General features: G+C 35.3%; 1 protein-coding gene across 1 annotated transcript in view; it reads right to left on the bottom strand.

Annotated features, from left to right (window-relative positions):
* Positions 1-3,080: 3,080 nt before the first annotated feature.
* Positions 3,081-25,647, bottom strand: part of LOC109082129 (collagen alpha-1(XIX) chain-like) — a 125,133-nt gene continuing 102,566 nt past the window's right edge. Inside the window, exons 20-30 of the mRNA XM_042737391.1 lie at positions 24,318-24,371; positions 23,418-23,462; positions 21,059-21,103; positions 20,891-20,953; positions 16,503-16,538; positions 13,251-13,295; positions 12,715-12,867; positions 9,589-9,655; positions 8,862-9,005; positions 5,623-5,700; positions 3,081-4,194 (exon numbers count right to left, since the gene is read on the bottom strand). Of these exons, the coding sequence (XP_042593325.1) occupies positions 4,091-4,194; positions 5,623-5,700; positions 8,862-9,005; positions 9,589-9,655; positions 12,715-12,867; positions 13,251-13,295; positions 16,503-16,538; positions 20,891-20,953; positions 21,059-21,103; positions 23,418-23,462; positions 24,318-24,371 (834 nt within the window). The 3' untranslated portion in view covers positions 3,081-4,090. The remainder of the gene's footprint in view (positions 4,195-5,622; positions 5,701-8,861; positions 9,006-9,588; positions 9,656-12,714; positions 12,868-13,250; positions 13,296-16,502; positions 16,539-20,890; positions 20,954-21,058; positions 21,104-23,417; positions 23,463-24,317; positions 24,372-25,647) is intronic.

Raw genomic sequence — 25,647 nt, 5'->3', positions numbered from 1 at the left:
CAGTGAATGGGTGCCGTCAGAATAAGAGTCCAAATAGCTGATAAATATATCACAATAATCTACAAGTAATTAACATCTTGTGAAGTGAAAAGCTGTGTTCTTAAACAAATTCATTAAGGCATTTTAACTTTAAATCATCGCTTCTGGCCAAGTCCATAATCATGCTTTCCTCCAGCGAAAAAGTCATTCCCCTGTTGTCAGCTCACATCAAAAACCTACCAACACATTTTATAACCGTTTTAGACTGTTCTTGCCGGTAAACGATGCTTGATCTCTGCATATTTCTCTCCTGATTCAGACAAGACAACTTTTTCCCTGAAAAAACAATATTATTGATAGAGGACTTACATTATTATTTTAACTGGAAGCAACAGTCTGAAGTTAAAAAAAGTCATAATGATGGATTTGTTTATAACAAACATGCAGCTTTTTTGGAGTCATGTGGATTACATTGTGGTGTTTTTATCAGCTGTTTGGACTATTATTTTGACGGCACCCATTCACTGCAAAGGATCCACTGGTGAGCAAGTGTTGGTAAATTTCTCCAAATCTGTTCTGATGAAGAAAAGCATCTACACTATATCGTAGATGGCCTGAAAGTCAACACTTTTATTTTTTTTAAGCAAATGTTCATTTTTGGGTGCACTATTCCTTTAAGTGCCAAAATTCTTTCTGAGGCCACTGGTCATATTCATATCTAATGCACTCAACAATCTAAACAACAGCAGTGTAAGTGGAATGCTGAAAGACTGAACATGAGCATCCTAAAACACAATCTAATGCATACAATTAACAAAATAGCAAATCTTTGTACAGCACATAATCTAAGCTAAATATTAAAGGTATTGCAATTTGGCATAGAGTCACACATGCATGAGAAACACCCAATACAGTTAAATTAATATTAACAAATATTATACATCACACAACAAAAAGTACAAACATTTCTCAAATCGGGTATCTACCTCTAAAATAATAGTAATGAACCAAACATGTTAGTACATTCATAGTTTAATCTACAACAGTCTCCAATGGCAATAATTCTCAACTTTTGCCTACCATTTAAATCGAACCCATGCTTATATTGTCTCTCATAAAGTACATATTGATTGACCACATTTCACAATGGATTGTCATTAAGTCAGAATAATACAGTTGCATATTGAGAGACATGTAAGACACTACTGTTTCACAATGAATGTTAAATTAAACACATTTATTAAAACAATGTACAATTATATAAATATGCAAACCAAATGCATTTGCACAAGCACAAAAAGGCAAAGCAACTGACAAAGGATGTGTGGTACTGTATCTGACCACAATGAGAACAGAACTATATTGAAACAGAATCATCTTCCAGATATTCCATCAGGTGATGCAATGCATATCAGGTAGATGTGGTGTTTTGTCTTAAGACTGTCCTTCAAGTAAGTCCACAGGTTTAGCCCTTGAGAAGAATATTGTATCCATGCTACATGTCATTAATAGCCCATTTCTGTAAATTAAACATCTGTGGTTGATGGAAAAACAACACATATATCCCATGATAAATAAAACGGACAAAACAAGTTAACTGTACTAATATAAAGGAGACAAAAGATGCTTACTTGGAAGGATACTCTCTAATGTGTGTTAAACAAGCAGTTCAACAATCTCTCACAGGAGTCTTATGTCCTGAACCATCAAAAAAAAAAAAAAAAAAAAAAAGCTTTAACTCTCAGCAGAGGTAATCTGGTACATATAAAAATAAGAAGCATGAAATGAATGAGTTAAACAGCAAAAAAAAAAAAAAAACCTATTAAGAGTTTGCTTTGTCACACTTAACCGTAGGTGCAATAGAAAGAAAGAAAGAAAGAAAGAAAGAAAGAAAGAAAGATTTCTGCAGTTCTTAAAAGGTCTTATTTTGACCTTCCACAAATTGAGGCCTAAAAATGTCTTAAATCAGAGCTTAAATCATCAAGTCATGGCTTTAAATTTGACATGCTTTTAAAAAAAATTCTATATCTTCCTCAGTATTTTTGTTTTGATTTCCAAAATAAATATCTAAACATCCTTTAATCAAGATAGATTACTTTGGAAGCAAAGTGGACATATCAAATCTTGTTTCCTGAGAAACTGACAAAAAATTGTGACATTATGCTTAAAGCTCACTGTCAGTTATTGTTCGTTTTAATCATAAATTAAATTCTTTTTGATCAATTTCTCATAAAACAAGACTTCTTATTTGATGTAATTTCGCTTGTCAAGTACTGTAAATGATCTTTAGACATTTGCACTGGAAATCCCAACAAAAATACTTAGAAAGAACAGCACTTTCTGCAGTGTGATCAGAAGATAAAGTCAAATATTCAGTAGCAGAGGTATTCAAGCCAAAAGCTTTTGTTTGTTTGCTTGTTTTTGTAAAATGAATTAAAAAAAATCATGCAGATCTGTTAAAAGTTGTATTGGCGAACTTTGAAACATTGCTAATACAAAACGATATTGACATACTGTGTCTCATTCAATTTATTTACTTGTTTTACTTCTTTACTTGGTCTAAAAACCCTGGGGGAAAGGAAGGAAAGAGAGAAAGCTGTAATGGAGGAGACTGGGAAGACTGAGATGAAAAAGAGAAAGCAGCAGAAACGCACCACGTCACAAACTGTCATCCGCCCACATGACTCCAGCAACCTTCATCTTCACAACAGAGCCAGATGGATGAAGTCAAAAGATTCAATGACTCGTATGCGCCCTTCAGTAAATCTCATCTTACTGATGCTGGATCAAGATATTACAGATATCTATAAAATAAATAAAAACTCAATCCAGACTGCAATCCTCAAATTGTACACAAATAAATAAAGAACTAAATTACACAGAAACATGGTCTTAAGACACATTGCTGCCCATGAAAAGTAAAACATACAAAGTTTGATGTTTACTGGTTTGCCATTTGTTAAACTGTGAATATGAAATTGACAAAGACGTCGTCTTACAAAAAATATTCAAGTAACATGGATGGACGCTTTCCATACAAAGCAAAAGAAATCAGAGATAAATATATTCAAATGCAAATAAAAAGCACTCCACATCTTTTCTTTGGAAAAACAAACCAGGTACACAACAAAATATACAGTACATACAACACCAGTATGAAGGTGTTTAAACGGTCTTATTTTCCTGTAAACAATTAAAGCTTATTAATATCATGAACAGTTTTCACCTCACCAGCACTGGCCAACACAGCAAAACCAATACAATTATTTCTTTCATCATTCGTTGCTGTGTTTGATCAAAACTTAACAAAATTCTGATACTACTTTGTAGATCTGGGATTCAAAATCTATAGAACATGGAAGATTAAATGAACAAGAAACGATTAAGAAATATTTTGCAATTTAATTTGTCTTTAGAATTTTTTCGACTTGAGTTATGCTGATTACAATTTTTAATTAAAAATATTTTTGAATATATTTATTTATAATTATTAAATAATAGAATAAATACTACAGTACGAAACAATAAATGAAAATGTAATATTATTTTATAATTTATTTACTATAAAATATTAAATTGAAATATTTAATTGTTCATAATTTTACTAGTGGTCTCACATGCGTCTGAGGTGATAATCATGACAATAACTCCCTTCTCAAGCAAGGGCTGGAAAGTACACTTATTTAAATATTTTTCAAAATTACATGTCTGTTATTTACATTAGCTTAATATTTGTTAACATACTCTATTTTAGATTGCATAGAGCCATCACAATTGAATCAAAACTCAACTTCACAACAGCTTGAAGAAAATAAGCAAATATAAATTCTCATTCCACCTGCATCTGCCATGACGCCTGTCCGGTGTGATTAGTGTAATGATGAGATTTGAAATGAGTAAATGCATTGGTCACAAATATGGGAAATGAAACGGAGATAAATGATGAAATGACATCACCAGAAATGGCTGCTCTGTGTGGATGACGTTTGTGTGTTTCTTCTCCTCCAGCAGGGATCCTGTGTTTGTTTCAACAGGATTTAATGCTTGTGTAGATGAGCTGCTTCACAGGTTTCCAGGATCGAATGGGGTTTTGATGAGGATGCGTCAGATTCTACCCGTCCCGTCTGGCGTAAGGATGGAAGCAGTCACTGGGGTTACATCTTCCCTCTGGCCCCGGAGCACCTTTGGGACCCTGGATTCCTATTCCGGGTGAGCCTGTAGACAATCAAGAACAGAATAAACTCAATTTTTCAAAACATGTTACTGAGGTGTTGCTATGCAGTTGCTGGATTTCTGGTGATTTATATGAGCAGTAATAATAGTGATAATTTGTAAATACTGTTATTTAAAGACACTTTTACTGTAGAGTGATCACGACAAAATAGTGCAGTATATAAACACAATAAAACTTCTTTTTATGGGCTTGTTACCCTTTAACTGCAGAGGATGAGAGAAATAGGGAGATCAATGCAGTGTGCCGTGCAATTATAAAGAACCCCCAGTTAAAGTCTCTTTTGTATTTTTTTCATTTGAAGAACAATCAGCGAGCACTTTGTACCTCTATAAAAGAGCCGTTCATTAAAGAGTGCCGTAGTCATTAGTTTAGTTTGGTGCCATTATCTGCCTGTGCTTTTAAAAAGTAAAACATTAAAGCACCAATTTAAATAATTGCTTTTATCTGTGTGTTGCAGATTTCAAGAATGTGAAAAGTGCAAAGAACGGCCATCACAGAAATGTATTTACAAGCCTTTCTAGACCCCAGCAAAAACACAAAGCAAGGATTTTTTTTTCTTTCTATAGTTCTACATGAGTTTGATCTAGCCTGTCAATCTTCTCCATTCAAAAAACACATGCTATTATATAACAGATAATGTACCTCTCACTCTTAAAAGCAATAACCAACAACAAGACCCTTAGTTTTTTTAATGATCTCTACTCATTACGTGGTGTCACGGCTCATGTATTAAAGGAATGTTCTGGGTTAAATACATCTTAAGGTCCAGTGGTAGTATCTGAGGCATGCTGTCCAAAAATAATTCAATTTACTCCTCATTTTGTAAAAACAAAGCTATTCTATGGAAACCTATAAGCAAAGACACCATGAAAAGTTTACAAAGGACGTAAAGTAAAGTTAAGTTCAAAAGTTTGGGGATGATGAGATTTTTTAAATGTTTTTGAAATTAACATAACAACACAAAATAGCTGTTTTTATCAATTTAATTAATTTGTATTTGTTTTCAAAAAACAAACACCACCACCAACAACAAAAAACATACATTGAATATATTATAAAATGTAATTTATTCTAGTGATGGCAAAGCTGAATTTTCATTTCCATTACTCTAGTCTTTAGTGTCACATGAACCTTCAGAAATCATTTTAATGTAATGATTTGGAACTTAAGAAACATGTCTTATTATTATCAATGTCGAAAACAGTTGTGTTTCAGTTGTGAAAAAAGTTGAATTGTATTTGTTTTCAAAAAACAAACACCACCACAAAAAACAAAAAAACCACCAACAAAAAAAAATTTTTATCAATTTAATTAATTTGTATTTGTTTTCAAAAAACAAACACCACCACCAACAACAAAAAACATACATAATCAAAATTATTTTCTGCGGTATATAAAATGCACGTCACCTGGTGGGCCAGTGGGGCCTGGAGCTCCTGGAAGTCCTAATCCCATTTGACCTCGTTCCCCTTTCTGCCCTCGATACCCTGCAGGGGTAAAACACACAAAAACACATGTCAGATATACAGAACATATATCATCCTTTATAAAAATCTATGCAGGCAGGAGTGATTATGAGAAGGGAGAGAGTGATGGTCGTATAATGACTTTATTATAATTCTTTGTACTGTATTCCATTATTACCACCTTTTACGAACAGGCAGAATTTTGCATCACTACACTATTTAATTAGTACTTGTACTTTATCTTATCGGTTTCCAGATTCAGATCTCAGACTTTGCATTTCCATAAAAGTGTGGCCTTCAAAAAAGTACCAGGTGGAAATGGTACATACTGTAAGGCCCTGTCCAAATCTGCCGTTTTACACTAGTCTCAGATCCTTCAGAACAGTTCTCTAAGCCCTTCAGGAGTAATGACAAATCCATCTATCAGAAACACGCTTTTAAAGTATTTAAGGAGTACCACAAATGCTGACAGTGCTGGACAGCTTGTCACACGCAGCGGGCAGGCAAACGAACAAACAAAAACACATTAGCTGATGCGGATCTTTTAGTCTTGTTTTCACACACTCAGTAAGAAACCAATCTTTATAATGGCATGCAGAAAACTGCCTCCAGTCAAAATACACATGCATTAGTGATGTGTTTCCTCTGAGGCAGACCGAGTCTAGCCTTTAAGAGAAACACTGTATCAGTTAATAAACAAGAAAATACCCAAGAGATGCCAAATAATGCAGTAATTGACAGTGTCACCAGTACCAGTTTTTGCATGTGCAACTTACACAAACAAACACACTAACCGACAAACTAAATAAAGTGTGTCCGGACACCTTCAGATGCATTCATCCAATGCAATGGCATTCCACAGACAGATGGCACTCTACCTGCGGCATCACATCACATCATGGCTTCCTGTGGCCACTCACAATCGCTGCATTACCACCCCTGCTTGAGGGGGAGTTCATACTGCACAGTTATAACAGGATACAAAAAAAGCGGCAGGGGGAGCTGCAATACAATACTAGCCAAATGCAGCAACATCTACAAACTGTCATCTTTCTAAGATCTTACATTTAAATAATTTTTCATACTCAGAAAAAAAGACTAAACCTTGTGGAGGAAGAAAAATGAGAATGAAAGCATGAAATATTACATAGAAATATATTTACATTTAATAACTCTTAAAACGGCTTTGCACTTCCATAAAATTAGCAGATTTGCTCATAGAAACCAGTAGCAAATGTAAAAAAAATCTTTAAAAATGTTGTATTGAGATTATTAAATTCCTGGTACATTTCTCTGCATAAAATGACATTATTTGACATTCATATAATATTGCACACACAGCATAAGAAGTATAACTGGGTATGTTCTTGACATGCAGTAAAATATAGTTTAAAATATGAATTGCATACATTTTAATGAAACCAAGTTAGAGGATTTCATCACCCTAGAAGATTTAAATACAAAAAAAGTTACAAAGGGATTAAAAAATGTTATCCCCAAAAAATTGTTACACAAAAGCATGGCTGATTACACTGCGTTAAATAGTTGCATAAGTAGTTTTAGATGTTATGATGTTATATGACTCTCAAATTGCACGAGAAACATCAAACTTGATACAGTAAATCATTTAATTTTAAGAACACTTTAAATAAAAATTAATAAGCAAAGCTAAACGGCACAAAAATCACAAAGCAAAAGCATTTAAATTCAAGACCAGCATTTGGAAGCGTTTTCAAGCAAAACCACCTCTTTCGGGTCACAAGAGAGGATACAAAGACGTATTAACGTTGACCATTCTCATTTAGTTTAACTTGCAAGAAAACTGACCCCGAGTGGAATTAATGTGACTCAGATGTGTAAAGCGACCGAGACTGCAGAGATATTTTTCTTCATTTTAGCATATCACGTGAAAAAAAAGTGGTTTAATTGAGGATTCCAAAGGAGGACAGACTCTAGCGGAGGATGACGAAAAATAATTAGGAAATGTTACCCGCAAACTCCGTCATCAACATATGACAAATTAAAAAAAACAAAAACTGCTGGATTTCTGACTAAGCAGGAGTTTAAAAGTCCTGTTTTTAATTTCCTCCTGATACCTCGCATTATGGAGAAATGTTCCTCTCCAGCAATCTCCAAAGCAACACAACAACAACAAAAAAAAAAACACAGTAAAGTGATACAAAGTGGCTTTTCAGAGCTTCGCCTGCTGTTAAAAATGCATCAACACAATCTGGACATCAATAATACAATGTTCACAACATAACATATGTATACACACTCAAAGTATGTTTTCTTTGCATGAACGTCACTTATTAGAGTTCAAATGTACACAACAGTCTTATATCTTGAAAAACATCATAAGAACTCAGAAGCAGCAGAACCAAACTGCAAGTCATTACTGATGAGAAACGCTAGAGGAGCAGTACATTAGTTGCCAGTCTTTGATGAATGTTCAGAATTGCTTATTTTCTCACTCCCCTTCCTTTTTTTTTTTTTTTTGGCTGGGCTTAATCCAACAAAGTGAGATATTGCATGGCTTTTTCCATCTGCTCACTTCTTCTCTTTATCTTTCTTGCTCTCACAAGTCTGTCCAGGGCGATATTACATTCTCCTATTCTGGGTCGGTTCTTCATCTGTCTTCATATGTCCCGCCAGGCTCTCGGCACCATATGCTACTTTGTCATGCAGCTATCTGCTTTATTTCTTGTCTGACGTAGCTAGCAAGATTCCTGTGAACGCCTTACACCAGATATCGCAGTCAACGGACATTTTTGCTTTCCTTTAGTGAGGACCGTCTTGCTCATTTTCTAGTTTTCTGAGCTAGGTTACTTTGAACTTGAGGTTAGAGCTTGACTTGGCCTAAAGAGCAAAATGACTTAACCCACTCAGTTCAGTGTAATTCAATTAACAATCTGAGAAGCAACTGATGCAGTATAGCTAATTAAAAATACATACACATAAACACTATTTTCCACCGAGAGAGAGAGAGAGAGAGAGAGAGAGAGAGAGAAAAAAAATTGGAATCCTTGAGAAGCAAGCAAAAAAACGTAATACTGGGGAAACATGAGTCATATAAATAATCACAGTCTTATGCATCTGGGTTTTTGTGTGAGCCGAGACCATCATAGGAGCAGCGTAAAGAGGTCCGTAACATGTTTAGTCTTTTGGGTTTTGGCTCCTACCTTGGGGACCTGGAGGTCCTGGCTCTCCGGGTGGTCCTGGGGAGCCATCATTACCAGGTGGTCCTGGGGGGCCTTGTCGATCCTGTGCGGCTAATATAGCTGCTGGTGTCTTCTGTAGCAAAGCATGACTGTCTGTAAACCTCTCTGAAAAAAGCAGAATTAAGAATGTGAATTACACTACTATTGTATATATAACTGTTAGTTAACAAAATTCTAATTTATCCCGCAGTTTGCAAAAAAAACAAAACAAAAAAAAAAACAAATGGAATAATAAAATAATTAAAAATAATGTCAGAACAGAGCTGTCAGTTAACAAGATTTTAATTTGTCCCTAAGTTTAATAAAATAAAAATGTTCTGATTTTTGAGGCCCTTTGGTAAAGAGCTAATTTGCAATACTGTTAAGGACAAAAAAAAACAAAAAAAAAAAACAATAAAACACAATACACATAAAAAAAAGTTTAAGGTCATTTTTTTGTGGTAGTGGACAATAAAACACAAGCTGGAAACACATTAGAAGTCACTACACTTAATATTAAACTGTTCTTATTTTTGGAGTCCCCTGGTAAAGAGCTTATTTGCAATACACTTAGTGCTGATGGTTGTCTTTTAAATGTCTTACAAAGTTCCTGTCACACATAAAGAAAAAAACTGAAAGCTAAAAAAAAAAATCCTCATCTACCGGTGGAGACCACAACAAAACATCTCAGCAGTGGCAGATGATGTACCTTTAAATACACGCAATACTTCATTCCGGATGAATGTTTTAATTTCCTCCAAGGCAGCTGTATCACCCTGCAAGAAGAAATGAAAGGGGAAAAAAAGAAGGCAGAGAGGGAAAACAAACATCAGCACAACATGATTTGCAGATTAAAAAGTGCAGCTACAAAATTGCAGCAATTCATGTTTTATTCATGCTGTGAAATGTTGGCGTTCTCCGAGATAAAGGGATGGATGACACATAATGGCGTAATCACCATCTCTCCTCAAAGCATCTTGCCGTTCATGATCACTGCTCTGCACAGGAGGAGGCCGGAATTTTGAAGAACATCTCGTAGGAAAACAAACGCTTCCTTCTATTCAAAAACACACCTTTCACAGTTCAAGGCCATTCTGTCAAACGCTCAGAGGCACCTGCGACGCTCTGTGCCTCGGGCTGCAAGCGCAGCATCCTCACATCCCTCACCTGAACACTTGTGGAGGGTTAAAAGGAAATGGGCTAATGCATATTCAGAGTGTGGAGATTCAGCGATCAGTCTAAAAGCCCTTTAATATTACTTGTGTCAAAGCCTTAACATACCTAATAACACGAGCGTTATTTGCCAATTTGACATCCCCATGAAAAGCTCTGCAGACAGTGTCACGGAAGGGCAACTTTACAAGGTTGCTAGGTAGCAACACAGTGAAAAATGTACAGAAAAAGTGAAAGCGAATGATCGCATGCATTAAACCCTCTGGGGTCGACAAACGAGCCAGCACGTTTTGTTGCATTTTTTTTAAATCCCCTAAAGGAACTTGGATTACTTTGTAAGGTTTGATCGTACAGAAAACAGCAATACATCATTCAAATCTGTAAAGGGTCTACTTTTATTTGTATACACACATAATAACAACAAAACTTTGTGCTTTTGTAAAATAAAGAAAACAAAAAGTGCGCTTTCTGCCGCCTTGGTTTCCGTGATCACTTAGAAGCACGTCATTAAACTTGGAACAAAAAGTCCTAATAGTTGCTTTGAGATGGTCTTGGTGAGTCTAGCATCATTTTCTGTGTGTAAACTATTAAAGTTGTTATTCACTGAGAAAAAAAAAAACCCTGCACCGCTCATCTTGGCACTTTCATAAATCTTTGAGGAAGCTGTGATGTTTGATTCATGAAATAAAAGGTACTTTTGAGTCAGATCTTTTCAATGATTCAGTTTATCCACTTCACAAAATAATTAATGACCATAACTCAAAATTTAGTCGGTTCCTCACAGAAAGTTGTCGTACACTACCTTTAAAAAGTTTGAGTTGGCAAGATTTGTTAACATAAAAAAAGAATACTCTTATAACTCACCAAGGCTGCACTTTATTTGTTCAAAAATCAATCTTCAGTGTCACATCATCCTTCAGAAATCATTCTTAATTGGCTGATTTGGTGCTAAAGAAAGATATTTTTTTTTATTTTCAGTGTTGAAAACAATCACGCTGCTTTATATTTCCAGAATTCATTGATGAATATAAAGTTTAAATGAACAGAATTATTTAAAAAAACAAACAAAAAAAAAAAACAGTATTAAAAAAAAAACAAAAAACAAACAAAAAAAAAAAACATGTCTTTTGCAACATTATAAATGTCTTTACTGTCACTGTTGACCAATTTAATGTATCCTTGGTGAATAAAATGTTTAATTCATTTTTTACTGACCCTAAAATCATGAATAGAAGCATATAAAGATTATTTTTATGCAATTTTTATTAAAAGATCTATCAACTCCATAAAAAACTGTCATCCTTCAAAGAGCATTAAGGGCTAGTTCACCCAAACAGTTCAGCTACTGTGTCCAACAGAAGAAAGTCTGTCATACTGGAACAACATGATTTCATTTTGGGGGTAAAATATCCCTTTTAAACTCTATCAACTCCTTCAAAGAGCATTAAGGGCTAGTTCACCCAAACAGTTGATGATAGCCATTGACTTCCATACTATAAAAGTTTGTGTTCAAAAGAAAAAAGAAAGTTATAGTTTTAGGTTTGGAACAACTTGAGGGTTGGTAAATGATGACAGAACGTTTTTGAGTGAACTATCCCTTTTATGTTTGTAGTCCTGTCTGTATATGTGGTTTAGAGGTGGAGTTGCGTAGCGCTCCTGCCGCTACTATATCCTTCCACCCCTGTGACACACACAATACACTCGTAATGGTCCCCTCCTGAGTGACATGGCTGTGAGTTTGTTTGATTGGGAGCGAGAGCGTTGGATATAGGCCTCGCAGCGAGCAGCTCATTGCTGCAGACTGTGCTTTTCAGAGGCTGATGGGTTTGCGAACACGTGTGGGTAATTATTGTTATGCAGAGCTCCTAATTATTTATTCTAAAGTGTTCACGCGTGTATTATGCACAACAAAGCAATCAATGACGGTTGGCCTCTGAATAGTGTGGGGTGACCTGCGGTTATGGATTCGGGACGGGGGCCAGGAGGCTGGTACAGATTGGGAGAAAGCCAGCAACTGGATCTTTTACGGAGGTCAAAGATGTGCTCCACCTCCAGAGGAGTATGCAGTCACTGTAATCTGGAAAGGGTTCACGCTGACAGTGATTTTATTGCTGGAGGTTATCGAGTGGCTGTACAGTTGATTGTAGTGGGTGTTCATGCTGCTGAAGGCCCTATATGGTTTATTTGATTGGCTGTGCCACTGGCTGTGCTCCTGAAAATCTGATCTCAAATGGGCTGTACTGTACTGTATGCTCATGTACTGCTGATGTTGTTTCAAATTGCTTTAACCGTCAGCTGGCATTGCAAACCAATGATTGCCAGTTGCTTTATTGCTGTAAATCTCTGTTGGTGTGAATGTTCTTTAACCCTGTAAAGCCTGACATATGAATTTATGAAATAGTAGTCAGATAAATTGTAATTATTTTTTTAAACCAAACCGTTCTTTCAACAAATTATATACAAATTTTATTTAAACAAATATTTAAATAAATATTTAATACATAAACATTTAATACACACAATATCAAGATTTTAATAATGTATGAAATTATTAATATTACCAGTATTAATGTGTGAAGTCAAAATGGAAAGCCTTTTAGAACAGTTTAACAGATACTACATTATCTCTCTATGGCTTGTATCTGTAGGATTATTTACATACCAACAGACTGACAGTTCCTGGTGTTGTTAAAGATCCAGGTGTGCCTGGTTCTCCTTTCTGTCCAGGCTGCCCCTGAGGACCAATGCCCCCTTTTTCTCCAGGTTTGCCTCTTTCTCCCTGTACTCCTCTCTCTCCTGGAATCCCTGTATCTCCCTGCAAAGGCAACACCAGAATATAAATAACAGAATCTAAACAACACAAGCTGACTATTGTGACCTCCTGCAACTTCAATTGATAATAGCATATGGCTATATTATATTCAATGCACCATATAAATAATCAAAACCAATTACATGGAGATTAGAGATTTGTAGTCATTAATAGAGCAACACATTTTATTATTATTATTATTATTATTTTTAATTATTTATATGTTTAATGATATGCTTTCTTCTTTCTATTTTCTCCTTTTATAGCTTTCTTGTCACAATAACAAAATGGTTTCTTTCATGCTGTTTACACAACAGTGACATTGATTATCACACTGACCCTTTTATAGTGTATGTAATCAATCAAAACGAAATATGAAATCTCACCCGTTCTCCTTTAGTACCTCTGTCTCCAGGTCTGCCTGTGGCTCCCTGTGAAAATACATAAAAGACAAATCTGAGAAATGAAGGGAAAAAAAGCATAAAAGTATATACGAACATATACACACACACACACACACACAAGTAACCATATTTTCTTATTTATATATTTTATATTTTATTATTATTTTTAAGGAATAATTTTTGGAACAACTAAACAACTAATTCAATATAGACGGCTAAGCTGCACTATTTTTCATAGACCGCTCCCAAGCCGCATTAGAGGAATGAAATTATTTGGCTGCTTTAATGGGCCAACTTTTCCAGTTATTCAGCAGAGAGCAGAGCGAAAAAGCTCGGAGGATTTACAAATGACCATTTTCTCCCCAAACTCATCAAAGCCGTGAACCTCTGGATCTCTCTTTCTCTTCTACCTCCCTCTCCATCTCCTCTGAGAGGGCTCTGTAGAGAAACACCTCTCATTGTACTCCAAAACCACTCTTGCATTCCTCCCTCCCCTCGCTTTCCCATCTATCTCTGCTCCTCTCTCGCATCATGGCTCCCACTAGCTCCTCGGGGAACATCTCGGTATCAAATTCTCCTGCTGGATTACAGCAGCCGAGCAAAAAAGAAATGCAATCTAGCCTGCATTTCTAAAGCGGCCGGCACTTTGTGAAAGCATCCTCAACCATCTGCTTTCATCCACACCCCCATCAATGTCGAACACTCTCTCTCCTCCTCTCTATTCCCAGGCTCCTGATGAGGAGAGCTTAAAGCCATCACTGTGCCCACTGAATTGTGTTTCCCTCAGCCCCTGCCATAAAAGAGATGGAAAAGTATGAAACGGAGAGGACCGAGAAACTTCCTTCCTGCTAGATGGCACTGTTGCACCACTGAAAGAGACAGACGGCCATCCATGAACGAAACAGGGAGGGGAAAAAGAAAAGAAAATAGAGAAAATCTCAGAGTGGTCCAACACCGCAAACACGTAGTCGTGCCATTTGAGAAGACAGTGACGTGAATGAAAGTGAAAATAAGGCCAGTGAACTTCCTCCAGATGATCCACACCCATTTGAACCTTGACTTATCCAGAGACAGTATAAAAGGGGGAAAAGGTGAACCGTTCGTTGAAAAATTATGGTTTAAAATCCAGCATCCGTTCTCCTTGAGCCAATCAAGTTAAACAAATAAAATGCAAGTTAACTAAAAATAAAACTAACAAAAACAATGCTATTTTAGTATCACTGTTATACTATTATAGTTTGTGTTGATATTTTGAATTAGATTTTATTTGTATATTTTCAGTTTTCATTTTAGTTTTAAAGTAGTAATTTTTGTGTATTTTATGTCATTTTTATTATGTCTATAAAGGTTTATTTAGTTTGAGTTATTTCAGTACTTCAAAATAAACTAAAAAAAAGATGCCTTGGCCACTAGCTGAAATAAAATCCATTGACATTTCTAAAATAAGTTATATTTTATTTTTTTTATTTCATTTAACATTTATTTTAAGTAAAGCAATTGTTTAAATGGTGTTTAGTTTTAGTTTAACCATAATAACTCTGAAGTGAAACAAATCGGAAACAATATAATATATGAAGCAACATAAGGAATTGAAGTACTAAATTAGATTAAGTTAGTAAAAACTAAAATAAAATAAATAAAACTGTAAGTTAGCTTTAGAGATTTATTTCAACTCTAAATTGAAATAGACCTGAAATAATATAATATAAATAAATATAAATAATATAATATAATATAATATAATATAATATAATACAATATAATATAATATAATGCAATATAATATAATATAATATAATATAATATAATATAATATAATATAAAACAACTTATGAAATTGAATTACTAAATTAGATTCAAATAATTTAAAAATATAAAAATGAAAATTAGAAATTAAATTTAAGCAAATAAAATTAATACTAAAAATTACTAAAACTATAGTTAACTTTAGTTAACTATAATAACTCTAAATTAAAATAAATCTGAAATAACATAAAACAACAAGAAACAGAATCACTAAATTAGATTGAATTACTAAAAAAAAAAAAAAAAAAAAAATAAAAAAAAAAAAAATTGAAATTAGAATGTTAAAATTAGAAATGTCACCATGTCAGACAGAAAATAAAATTAATATTAAAATTACTAAAACTATAGTTAACTTTAGTTAACTATAATAACTCTAAAATAAATCTAAAATAATAACAAAACAACATAAGAAATTGAATTATTAAATTAGATTAAATTACTAAAAAAAAAGAAAATTAGAATGTTAAAATTAGAAATGGTACGTAATGTAATGTTACATAAATAAAATGACTAAAACTAAAAAAATATATATTAACCTTAAAAAAAGTAATATTTAAATGAAATGTGAATATCCCAAAAGTCTATTTCAAAAATATTATTAAATTCTATAACAGTATATAAAAAAAAAAATAACACTGGTCATAATGCTTCATTATTACTGCCAGATGTTGCAGTTATGACATCGACCAGCAGAGGCAAACCGGACCAAGCTAATCAGCTAAACCTCAAAACCTTTTCATTCTCCTATACAAAATAGCTGACCTGGGCATTAGCAAGATGGTCGACGAGCGAACTGACTTCTGACTCATCCTCTGCTCTTTCTCGCTCACCTCATTAAGATCTGCAGATGCATGCTGCATTTACAGTTTGTCTGTCTGTGGCAGAGGCGTATATATGCGAGTTGTGTGTTGGCGGCTCTCTGATGTGTCTGCTCGCTGCTGTAAAGTGCAAAAGTGCGATGTGTCACAGTTCTGCCGTAGATATGCGTTCTGTTGTGACAAGGCATCAGAGAATGGAAAAATTTTCGTTTAACGTGACAAGGCTTGCGAAACTACAAACCCTGTTTGTAGGAGACATTTAATTAGTGATCGCATGCATTATTCATGATTTAATGGCTCATGGGCAGGATTTTATCCACACTGGAGAGCATTAGCAGTGAGTAAGCGGTCCTATTATTGAAAACTTTACAAGACTAATGACTGGTGTTGGGTTTTTATTTGCTCGGGAAAGAAAGAAATCGAGTGAGACAGAGATAAATGTAGACCAGCACGGATCCGAGTCTAACCGCTATCCACTACTCACTGGCACAAGTTATTAGATGCTGCAGGTATTAAAGTAAAAGCATTCATTTTCTGCTAACATTATCATATTAGACATACAGTACAGCTGAAGCCAAAGCTCTGTCATGAATATACTGTACACACATACCGTATAGCCTGGAATTCCATCTTTTCCCGGCCTTCCCTGTGGAGGAGACAGAACATTCCCATCAGTCTTTGCAATCAAAACAACTTTGCATTGCTTATAATATCCATACATAACTAGATGGTCCAATGTGAACAATCTATCATAATATCCATCATATATCATCTATCCATCATCTATCAATTCATCTTCCTATCTATTTATCCATCATCTATCATCCATTCATCTATCCGATCATCCATCCATCCATCTATCCATCTATCTATCTATCTATCTATCTATCTATCTATCTATCTATCTATCTATCTATCTATCTATTTATCCATCATCTATCATCCATCTATCAATCATCTATCAATCCATCTTCCTATCTATTTATCCATCATCTATCATCCATCCATCTATCCTATCATCCATCCATCCATCCATCCATCCTATCATTATTCCATCCATCTATCCTATCACCCATCCATCCATCATCCATCCATTCGTCTATCATCCATTCTATCTATCTATCTATCTATCTATCTATCTATCTATCTATCTATCTATCTATCTATCTATCTACCTACCTATCTATCATCCAACCATCATCTATCCATTTATTATCTATCATCCATCATCTATCTATCCAATGTTATTATATCCACCCATCAATCATCTATCAATCCATCTTTCTATCTATTTATCCATCAGCCAACAATCATCTATCCATTTATCATCCATCCATCCATCCATCCATCATCCATCCATCCATTTACTATCGATCTATCCGTCCATCTGCCCATCCGTCTATCCATTCATCTGTCCATCCGTCTGTTTTAAAGCATGTCAAAAGTATCCACACTCTTCTGGGTTCTACTCTTCGTCACATTACACAAGTAAAATGTGTTGCAAATACTGTCAACTTTGATGTAGTTTAGTTCGTACTTGTAGTTAGTTTAGCACACATTGTTCCACTAAGGTTAAGTGTGAACAATTAGAACTCAAGCTACATAAACTAGGAATAAATCGCAAAATATCACCTGGAAGAAACAGGAATTCCCCAGAGGAATTCTGTGTATTCAGCAGAGGTTCTGAAGGCATTACGGCTGTGAGAATAACGAAGCAATTATACGAGACCCGTACAGCCACTGTACTCCTTCACTGAGACAGCCAATCAAACGTTTACCCCAGTGACTGCACTCATTACCACAGCACAAACCAGCCGGGTTTAACGCCACAGTACAGAGAAGAATACGAGGAGATTACTCTGTGCAATGAAGTGAGATATTACAGCCGAAAACATTGGCTGTGGTTTGTAGAGAACAATCTGACACAGAGCTCTGCTTTATGCTGCTATATCACACTATATTTGTGTCAATCATAGTAATTCAGCCAATCTAAACCTCTATAATTCCAGTTGTGTAGTATATCTGATGCCTGTTTACAGTGATTTTTAGCATTCTGGGATCTCTAATTAGAAACAGCCCAGACTCTGAATCAAACTACAGGCCAGTGAGCAGAAATCAAGAACTGAGGAAAAATAAACTCCAACAGAATGTTTGTGCCAGAACTCTGAATTCACAGTGAGTCAAACTGCGAATCAATCAGCAGACTAATCAGTTAATTAAATCTGGTCTGCAATTCAAGGATGGATCAAACGTTGGATCAATCTGTTATAAGATCACAGAGTTGAGAAAAGAAGACAGAAACTAATGAGAACTAAATGTTATTATACAGGGTAAAGATCATAGACAGGTGCAGCATAAATGTAGATTACAGGTAGATCCAGGGACCCCCGGGGCCACAAAGGGGACCACAGAAGATCTTTATTATTAAAAAATAAATTGCAGTTATACTATTATATTGACAGCCTCAGTTTTTGACCAAAAAAAACAAATCCATATAGTTATATTCTCTTTAGGTTTATATATATATCATAATAGCATAAATTATTTAAATTATTTGGAATCATTTGTAAGTATAAGTATCATTTATTAATATTAATAACAAACAATACTACTACTAATAATATTCATTATAATAATTATAAATAGTGCTGGGCAACGATTAATTGTGATTAATCGCATCCAAAATTCAATTTCGCGAGTTTGTGTGTAATATATGTGTGTACGGTGTATATTTATGTATATACAGCATAAACGCACACACAAGCAGTTATATATTTAAGAAATTTTATGTTTCTATATTAAATATATATATATAAATAGATAAATATAAGATTATATCTAAAACATGTAATATTATTTTTATAATATATACTGTATGTGTGTGTCTTTATATACAAAAAAACATAGGACATATTTGACACAAAGCTTTTATTTTGGGATGAATAATGTAATCGTTGCCCATTAATACTATATAATAACTATTTTTCATAATAAACAACACACTGAAATATTGCAGGTCTATTTATTGTTTTAATATAAATGATTTTGGCATACAGCTCATAAAACCCAAAATTCCTATTATCAAAAAAATTAGCATGTTTCATCCGACCAATGAAAGGAAAGTTTTTTAATACAAAAAAATGTCAACCTTCACATAATTTATGTTCATTTATTCACTCAATACTTGGTAAGATGTCCTTTTGCAGAAAGGACTGATATGCGGCGTGGCATGGAGACAATCATCCTGTGGGCACTGCCTGAGCAGTTATGGGGCCCAGGTGCTTCGATAGCGGCCTAAGCTCATCCAGAGTGTTGGGTCTTGCGTCTCTCAACTTCTACTATTGCTCCCACAGATTCTCTATGGGCCTTCAGGTCCAGGGAGTTGGCAGGCCAATTGAGCACAGTAATACCATGGTCAGTAAAGACATTTACCGAGGGAAGATGGCACTATGAATCAGTGCCGGCAGGTCGTGCTGAAAAACGAAATCTTCATCTATGAGTTTTTTCAGCAGATGAAGCATGAAGTGCTCCAAATCTCCTCATAGCTAGGTGTAGGGATGCCCTTGATAAAACACCACAGCGGACCAACACCATCCCTGACATGGAACCCCAGACCAATCACTGACTGTGGGTTAGACCTTCAGGCATTTTTGGCATTTCCTTCTCCCCAGTCTTCCTCCAACTCTGGCACCTGATTTCCGATGACATGAATGTCCAGTGCTGCTTTATCTGTAAGCCCAGTACAGGCGCTTCTGACGCTGTTTCTTGTGGACAGGACCAAAAACTGTCACAGCTGTGCAAGAAAAACTCATGGATGTTTCTACTAAATATAGTCCACAACCGCAGGTCCCCCAAGGTCAGTGGAATTTACAGTCCCCAGTATTTCCAAGTCAGGTACCCGAATATCACCTCTTCTTGTTATGCAGCGTTTTTTGCCACACTTTTAAACTTCCCACAATTAATCATTTATTCTGAATAAAATTGATACACACTCTGGGAACAGCCTATTCGTTTCAAAATATGTAAACACTTAACCCTCGTCGCTTGATTGGGATTGTCAATGATGGCCTTTTGGGTTAACCTCTTAATGATTTGCGGTTTTTGATAAAGAATAAAATTATTTTTTAAAAGCCTCAAATCTTTTACAGGTGTTTTTGGAGTTTATTAATTATTCAGATGAATGGAAATGTTACATAGCTCGTTTAGAGAACCTTTTCATGATATGCTAGTTTTTAAAATATAGGAATTTTGGTTTTTATATGTATACCAAAATCCATAAAGGGGTAAAAATGACAATAAAAGACCTGAAACATGTTATTTGGTGTGCAATGAAATCTAAAAATGCGGTTATAAAGTTTAATTTGGTACACATTATTTAACATAGGACATTATAATTGAACTTTTTCACAATATGCTAATTTTTTGAGAAACGACCTGTCTTTATATATATATCGTTATGAAAAGTAGATACACGCTATTGGCCAGCTACACGTAAAACTACATGTGACTGAATACCCCAAATATATGACGGTACTGTGGTGTCTTTATATACACTTAATAAACATACACAGTACACACACATTATGTACACAAAAATTTAAACGAGGCATGATGCATTAATCGGGATTAAATACGTGCCCACGTGCTGACTTTATACGTAACTATATTTTCGCGATAATAAACACAAAATGTGTCAAATATTAAACGTCAGTAAACGACATAAAACAAAAAATATGCACTCAATAAATAGAATATTATTATATTAATTATTATTACATTTTCCCCTCACATATTATATATTGACCTATGAAAATATACAGAACCTCATGCTAATTTAGAGAGGCTTTTATATATTTTTAAGATGTCTCTCACAAGAAGATTCTGATATTTGTGGGTCTTATCATAAAGACATCTGAAAACCCCTGCTGCAGTTTACAGGCAGGTGTTCATTAGTGCACACTGCAGATTACAGGTGTAATGAATTCTACGATTGCTCACAGGGGATCCAGGAGGCCCTTCAGGTCCAGGGAAGCCAGTCTCTCCCACAGGCCCTCGTTCTCCCTGTGTGTGGAAGGGAAGATGGGACATCATCAGTCTCACATCATTCTGTTGCCAAAACCTGCTGTATGATTGACAGCTGCTAACAAGCTACAAAGCAAATCTCACCGGCTCTCCAGGGATCCCTGGCTCACCACGCGGACCAGGCTTTCCCTGTCAGTTACAGGAACGACAAGAAGAAGGAGTTAGACCTCAAACCTGGTGTCCACCTAACCCACCTGTAGACTGAGAACATGGCTAAAACATCCACTACTTTTATCTAAAAATTCATACATGACGTGACACCTTTATCTTGTGACAGACCACTAAACCGTCACAGCTTCAATGTAAGAAAACCCCATAGGAACTGTGGCATTAAATATGCTTATCCAACACAACTAAAAAGAAGACATCAGTTATTTTACAGTCCAGTATTGTACAAGTCAGAGACCGAAGTATATCTTCTAGCTTATAATAAAGGGTTGCACCAATACAAGTAAACTTGAATTAATTAATTTATTCTAAATAAAATTAAACACTAGAAAATAAACACTGGAAAATACATAAAACACTAGAAAATAAATTACTATAAAATAGTAAAATAAAGAATAAAATTAATAAAAAAAAATGTGAATTTTGGCATCACAAAATTATAAAGTATAGAATGGAAATTGGTCATTTATTTAGAGATTTATATTATTAGTAGTATTATTAAAATATTTGTATTTTATTATATTTATTGAATAATTAAAAGGGTCATATGACGTTGCTAAAAATAAATTTATTTTGTGTATTTGGTGTAATGCAATGTGTTTATGTGGTTATAAGGTTCATAAAACACATTATTTTCCACATAATGTACATAATTGTTGCTCCTCTATGCCCCGACTTTCTGAAACGCATAGATTTTTACAAAGCTCATCATTCTGAAAAGCGAGGTGTGCTCTGATTGGCCAGCTATCCAGTGCTTTGTGATTGGCTGAATACCTCAAGCGTATGACGGAAATGTTATGCCCTTTAACATACTGTCTGATGCCCGGTGAGACAAGACAAAAACAATAAAACACCTTGTAAACGAGGCATTTGTTGCATCCAGTGGGGACATAATTACTGATTATAATGACTTATACTGTCTTTTTACACGTTGCGTTGCATATCGCGCTGCGTAAACACAGAACCATGTCTGGAGAAACAACAAACAAGCGCTACCCTACACTGCTCAAAACTCGCATTTGAATCATCGACAGCAAATTCTTTAAATATTAAAAACTTACAGACTGTGTGTCAGAAGCGCCAGACTGTCATTGCAAAGTTGGAACTGCCCCACTTTATAGAAACAGACACCGGCATTGTACGCTACTCTCACAGGAAACAGTCCTCGTCCTCCGCGAAATGCGTTGCACACATCTGAATATTTGGGTTCAACTGTTCTGGAACAATGCTGTAAATACAACTTAACCACTGATTTCTAGTTTGTCCCCTCTTTTAAAACCAAAAAAAAAATATTTTCTCTCACAAAAAAAAAAAACAGCCACAAAAACGCCGGCCTAATTAAATGCAACCAGAGTACTCGAGAACAACGCTGCCGCCGGATTAATAAACGAATGAGCTGCCAGCGGGCAACCACATGTGACGGCCCCGGGCTGGACTCCGCTTCATCCACGGTGAAAGTTGATCTGGCGATTCAAAGCGCAAAGTTGATGTATTTCCTCATCGACCAGCACAGATCAGCTCTAGGCATGACGAAGAGGATATCGTCCTCTTTTGGAAGGCCAAACACAGTGGTTTCTCCACAACGGTGGTGGCGGCAGCAACAATACTACAGTGAGAATCGAAGTTACGCCTCCTTTCTTTGCGTAAACATTTGGGCAGTGTTATGCAAATCTTCCTACATCATGAAGTAGACATGTGGGGGCGTGTTAGAATGAGCCGTTTTAAGTAGGTGTGGTTGACTCTTAACTTTTATAAAGAATATCTCTTTGGATGAGACTTTAGTCTGTGCAACTTTACAGATCTTCTTTATGCACCAAGAGCTTGTAACACTCCAAAGAGAAAGGAAAAATTGAAATCGCATCATATGACCCCTTTAATATAAAACTCAATATAAAAATATGGGAAACAAGCATGAACAATATTCAACATCGGTTGATGGGTTAGACTTTAATTCTGCAATAAAACATTTACCACCTTTAGTTATGTAAGTTATCTTAATGTATTCTGCTTATTTTTAATCATTTTCACATTCACAAAACCTTGTTTGAAATAAATCAAATCATAATTGACACTGAAAATCCTTATTCTATGAGAAGGATGGCACTTCATGAATTCTGAACTATCTTATTTTTCATAGCCTATTTACTAAATAATACATACATTACAGCCAGGAACAATAGGTTCTTATTGTTTGTAGCTTATTTCCTAAATAATATATAGTTTTTTGTGTAGTACAGTGATTTGAAAGCAGGAAAATAACAACATAATAACTTACAGTAGGACCAGGAACACCAGGTGGACCAGATAGGCCAGGATCACCTTGCAACACACAAACACACACATGTAAGATGACGAAGCTACTGCAAAACTGCCTGAAAACACAATGATTGCATTTCTTTCTGTTCTCAAAACCAACTGTGCTTGACAAGTCCTCCAAAATCATTCTTTCAGTATCTCTGGGCGCATGTGTGAGCTGCTCTCTTTCCTCCATATGCGCTCTGCTGGCTTTAGGAATTAATGAGCTGCTTTTAAGTTTTGGGGCACAGCATGCAAATAAACAGCTTGAGATCAGGCAGCCTCGTGGCTGTTGCGGATTCGGCGAGTGTGCAAAATGCTAAGACTACATCTTGACAAGTCCTTTTTGGGAAGAGTGGGCGAGTTTGATGCCGCTCAAAGGAGGAAGCTGCTCTGGCAGACAGACGAAAGAGAGTCTCCATGCACCATCGCTCTGATACGTGCAGTCGGTGGGGGGGTCTGGACCATTCTGTGGGCTCGATTTAATGAAGCCTATTATTTCTAACCTCTCTAGTATTCTAGTATTCATGGTCTTTCTCTTGAATTCTCGAGTGCTTTGACTAAGTACTGCGGTGAAATTAGAATGCTAACAATGCTTGAATCAATTATGAATGTCTGTGCACCATCCTCCATCTCTCTGTCTGTCAAACACACACACACACACACACACACACACACACACTCATAGACACACACACACACACACACAGACACACACACACACACACACACTCATACACACCAAAACTGCAATGTAATGTCAAATGGTGAAGGCACCGAGTGGAACGGCTGGTTGAGCTGTTGAAAGCTGTGTGTAATCTGGGACACTCAGACAGGGTGAGAGAACGTCCAGTGACACGATTCATTCAAATGCGCTTACCTTAGCACCTGGCAGCCCCTCTAGACCTGGTAATCCCATCAGCCCCGGCTCACCCTGGAATAAAGGAAACATATTCCAGCTCAGCACGGACACCTTCATGCGTGAAAGTCTGTGTGTGTGTGTGTGTGTGTCAGAGTTGGGGAGTGACAAAGTAAAAGTGACAACGCAACTAACTTCACTAAATTTTTTCAGAAAACTAATAACCTTTTTTTCTCTAATGAAAATCAAAGAATTTTGGATTAGAAGTCACTATTGGGTGTTAAGTTGTTTAAAGAGAAATGCACAAATGGTGATTGTGAGTAAAAGACTTTCAAACTGTAAATTTTGGCACAAAAAAAAAAAAAACTAATAAAAACAAATAAAAACACTATTTTAGCCCTCAGGACTTTTGGAAAAGTAATGATAATGGTTCACCACAGTGTCATTTTCAATATCACAAATGTTGCATTTGTGTTTAATAGCATTACAATTTAGAATAAAATTGATTGTTTTACTAAAACTAATTTAATCAAATTTTTTTTGTATTCTAAATATACACAAATAATATATATATATACACACACGTGTATATATATATAGGATATATATATATAATATCTTTGATATATATTTTGTATATATATATATTATATATGGTACACGTTTTATAATATATACAGAATGGGTCTTTTGGTTCGGTATGCATTTTTATTGAACAAATAGTTTTTTTTTTTTAATTAATCTGTATATATATATATATACACACACACACACACACACACACCACACACATATATAAACATATATATATCTATATATGACACATTTGCATATACACACACACACACATATACTGTATATATACACATATACACATATTATATACATATATATAATAAAAATCAACCCCTGAGCCATAAAAGTGGCAGAAGTTTAAAAGATTATATCACAGCAATGGTTTGGAATAGAAAAAATAATTTCTTTAGAAAGCTGTGACTTTCCTGTTTCCTTTAGTGGAAACTCAAAATGTATTTCCAGGTCAAAGCAACTGATGAAGCAGATCACAACAGTGTAGCTACCAAACTGGTTGTGTAATGTATTTTAGCGACTCAACAAACACCAAACACCATTTTTCAAGGCATGTCACTGATTATTTCAATTAAAACCCACATATTTATCTTCGCCCTGACAAGTGCATCGAGTTAACTCTAATTCTGTCGCATTACCATCCTGACAAAGCATTTACTTTCCTCCTTCCATTTTCATTTAGCCTGCCGTGTTAATAAATCACACGTACTTCGCCACAAACAGAGCAGCTCGTAATTCACCCCAAGTGATTGGCCGCTTCCCC

This window comes from Cyprinus carpio, chromosome B13 (genome assembly GCF_018340385.1).
Source record: "Cyprinus carpio isolate SPL01 chromosome B13, ASM1834038v1, whole genome shotgun sequence".
NCBI classification, from domain to species: Eukaryota; Metazoa; Chordata; class Actinopteri; order Cypriniformes; family Cyprinidae; genus Cyprinus; species Cyprinus carpio.
Note: the sequence above shows the minus strand (reverse complement) of the source record. Positions and strands in the feature narration are given on the sequence as shown.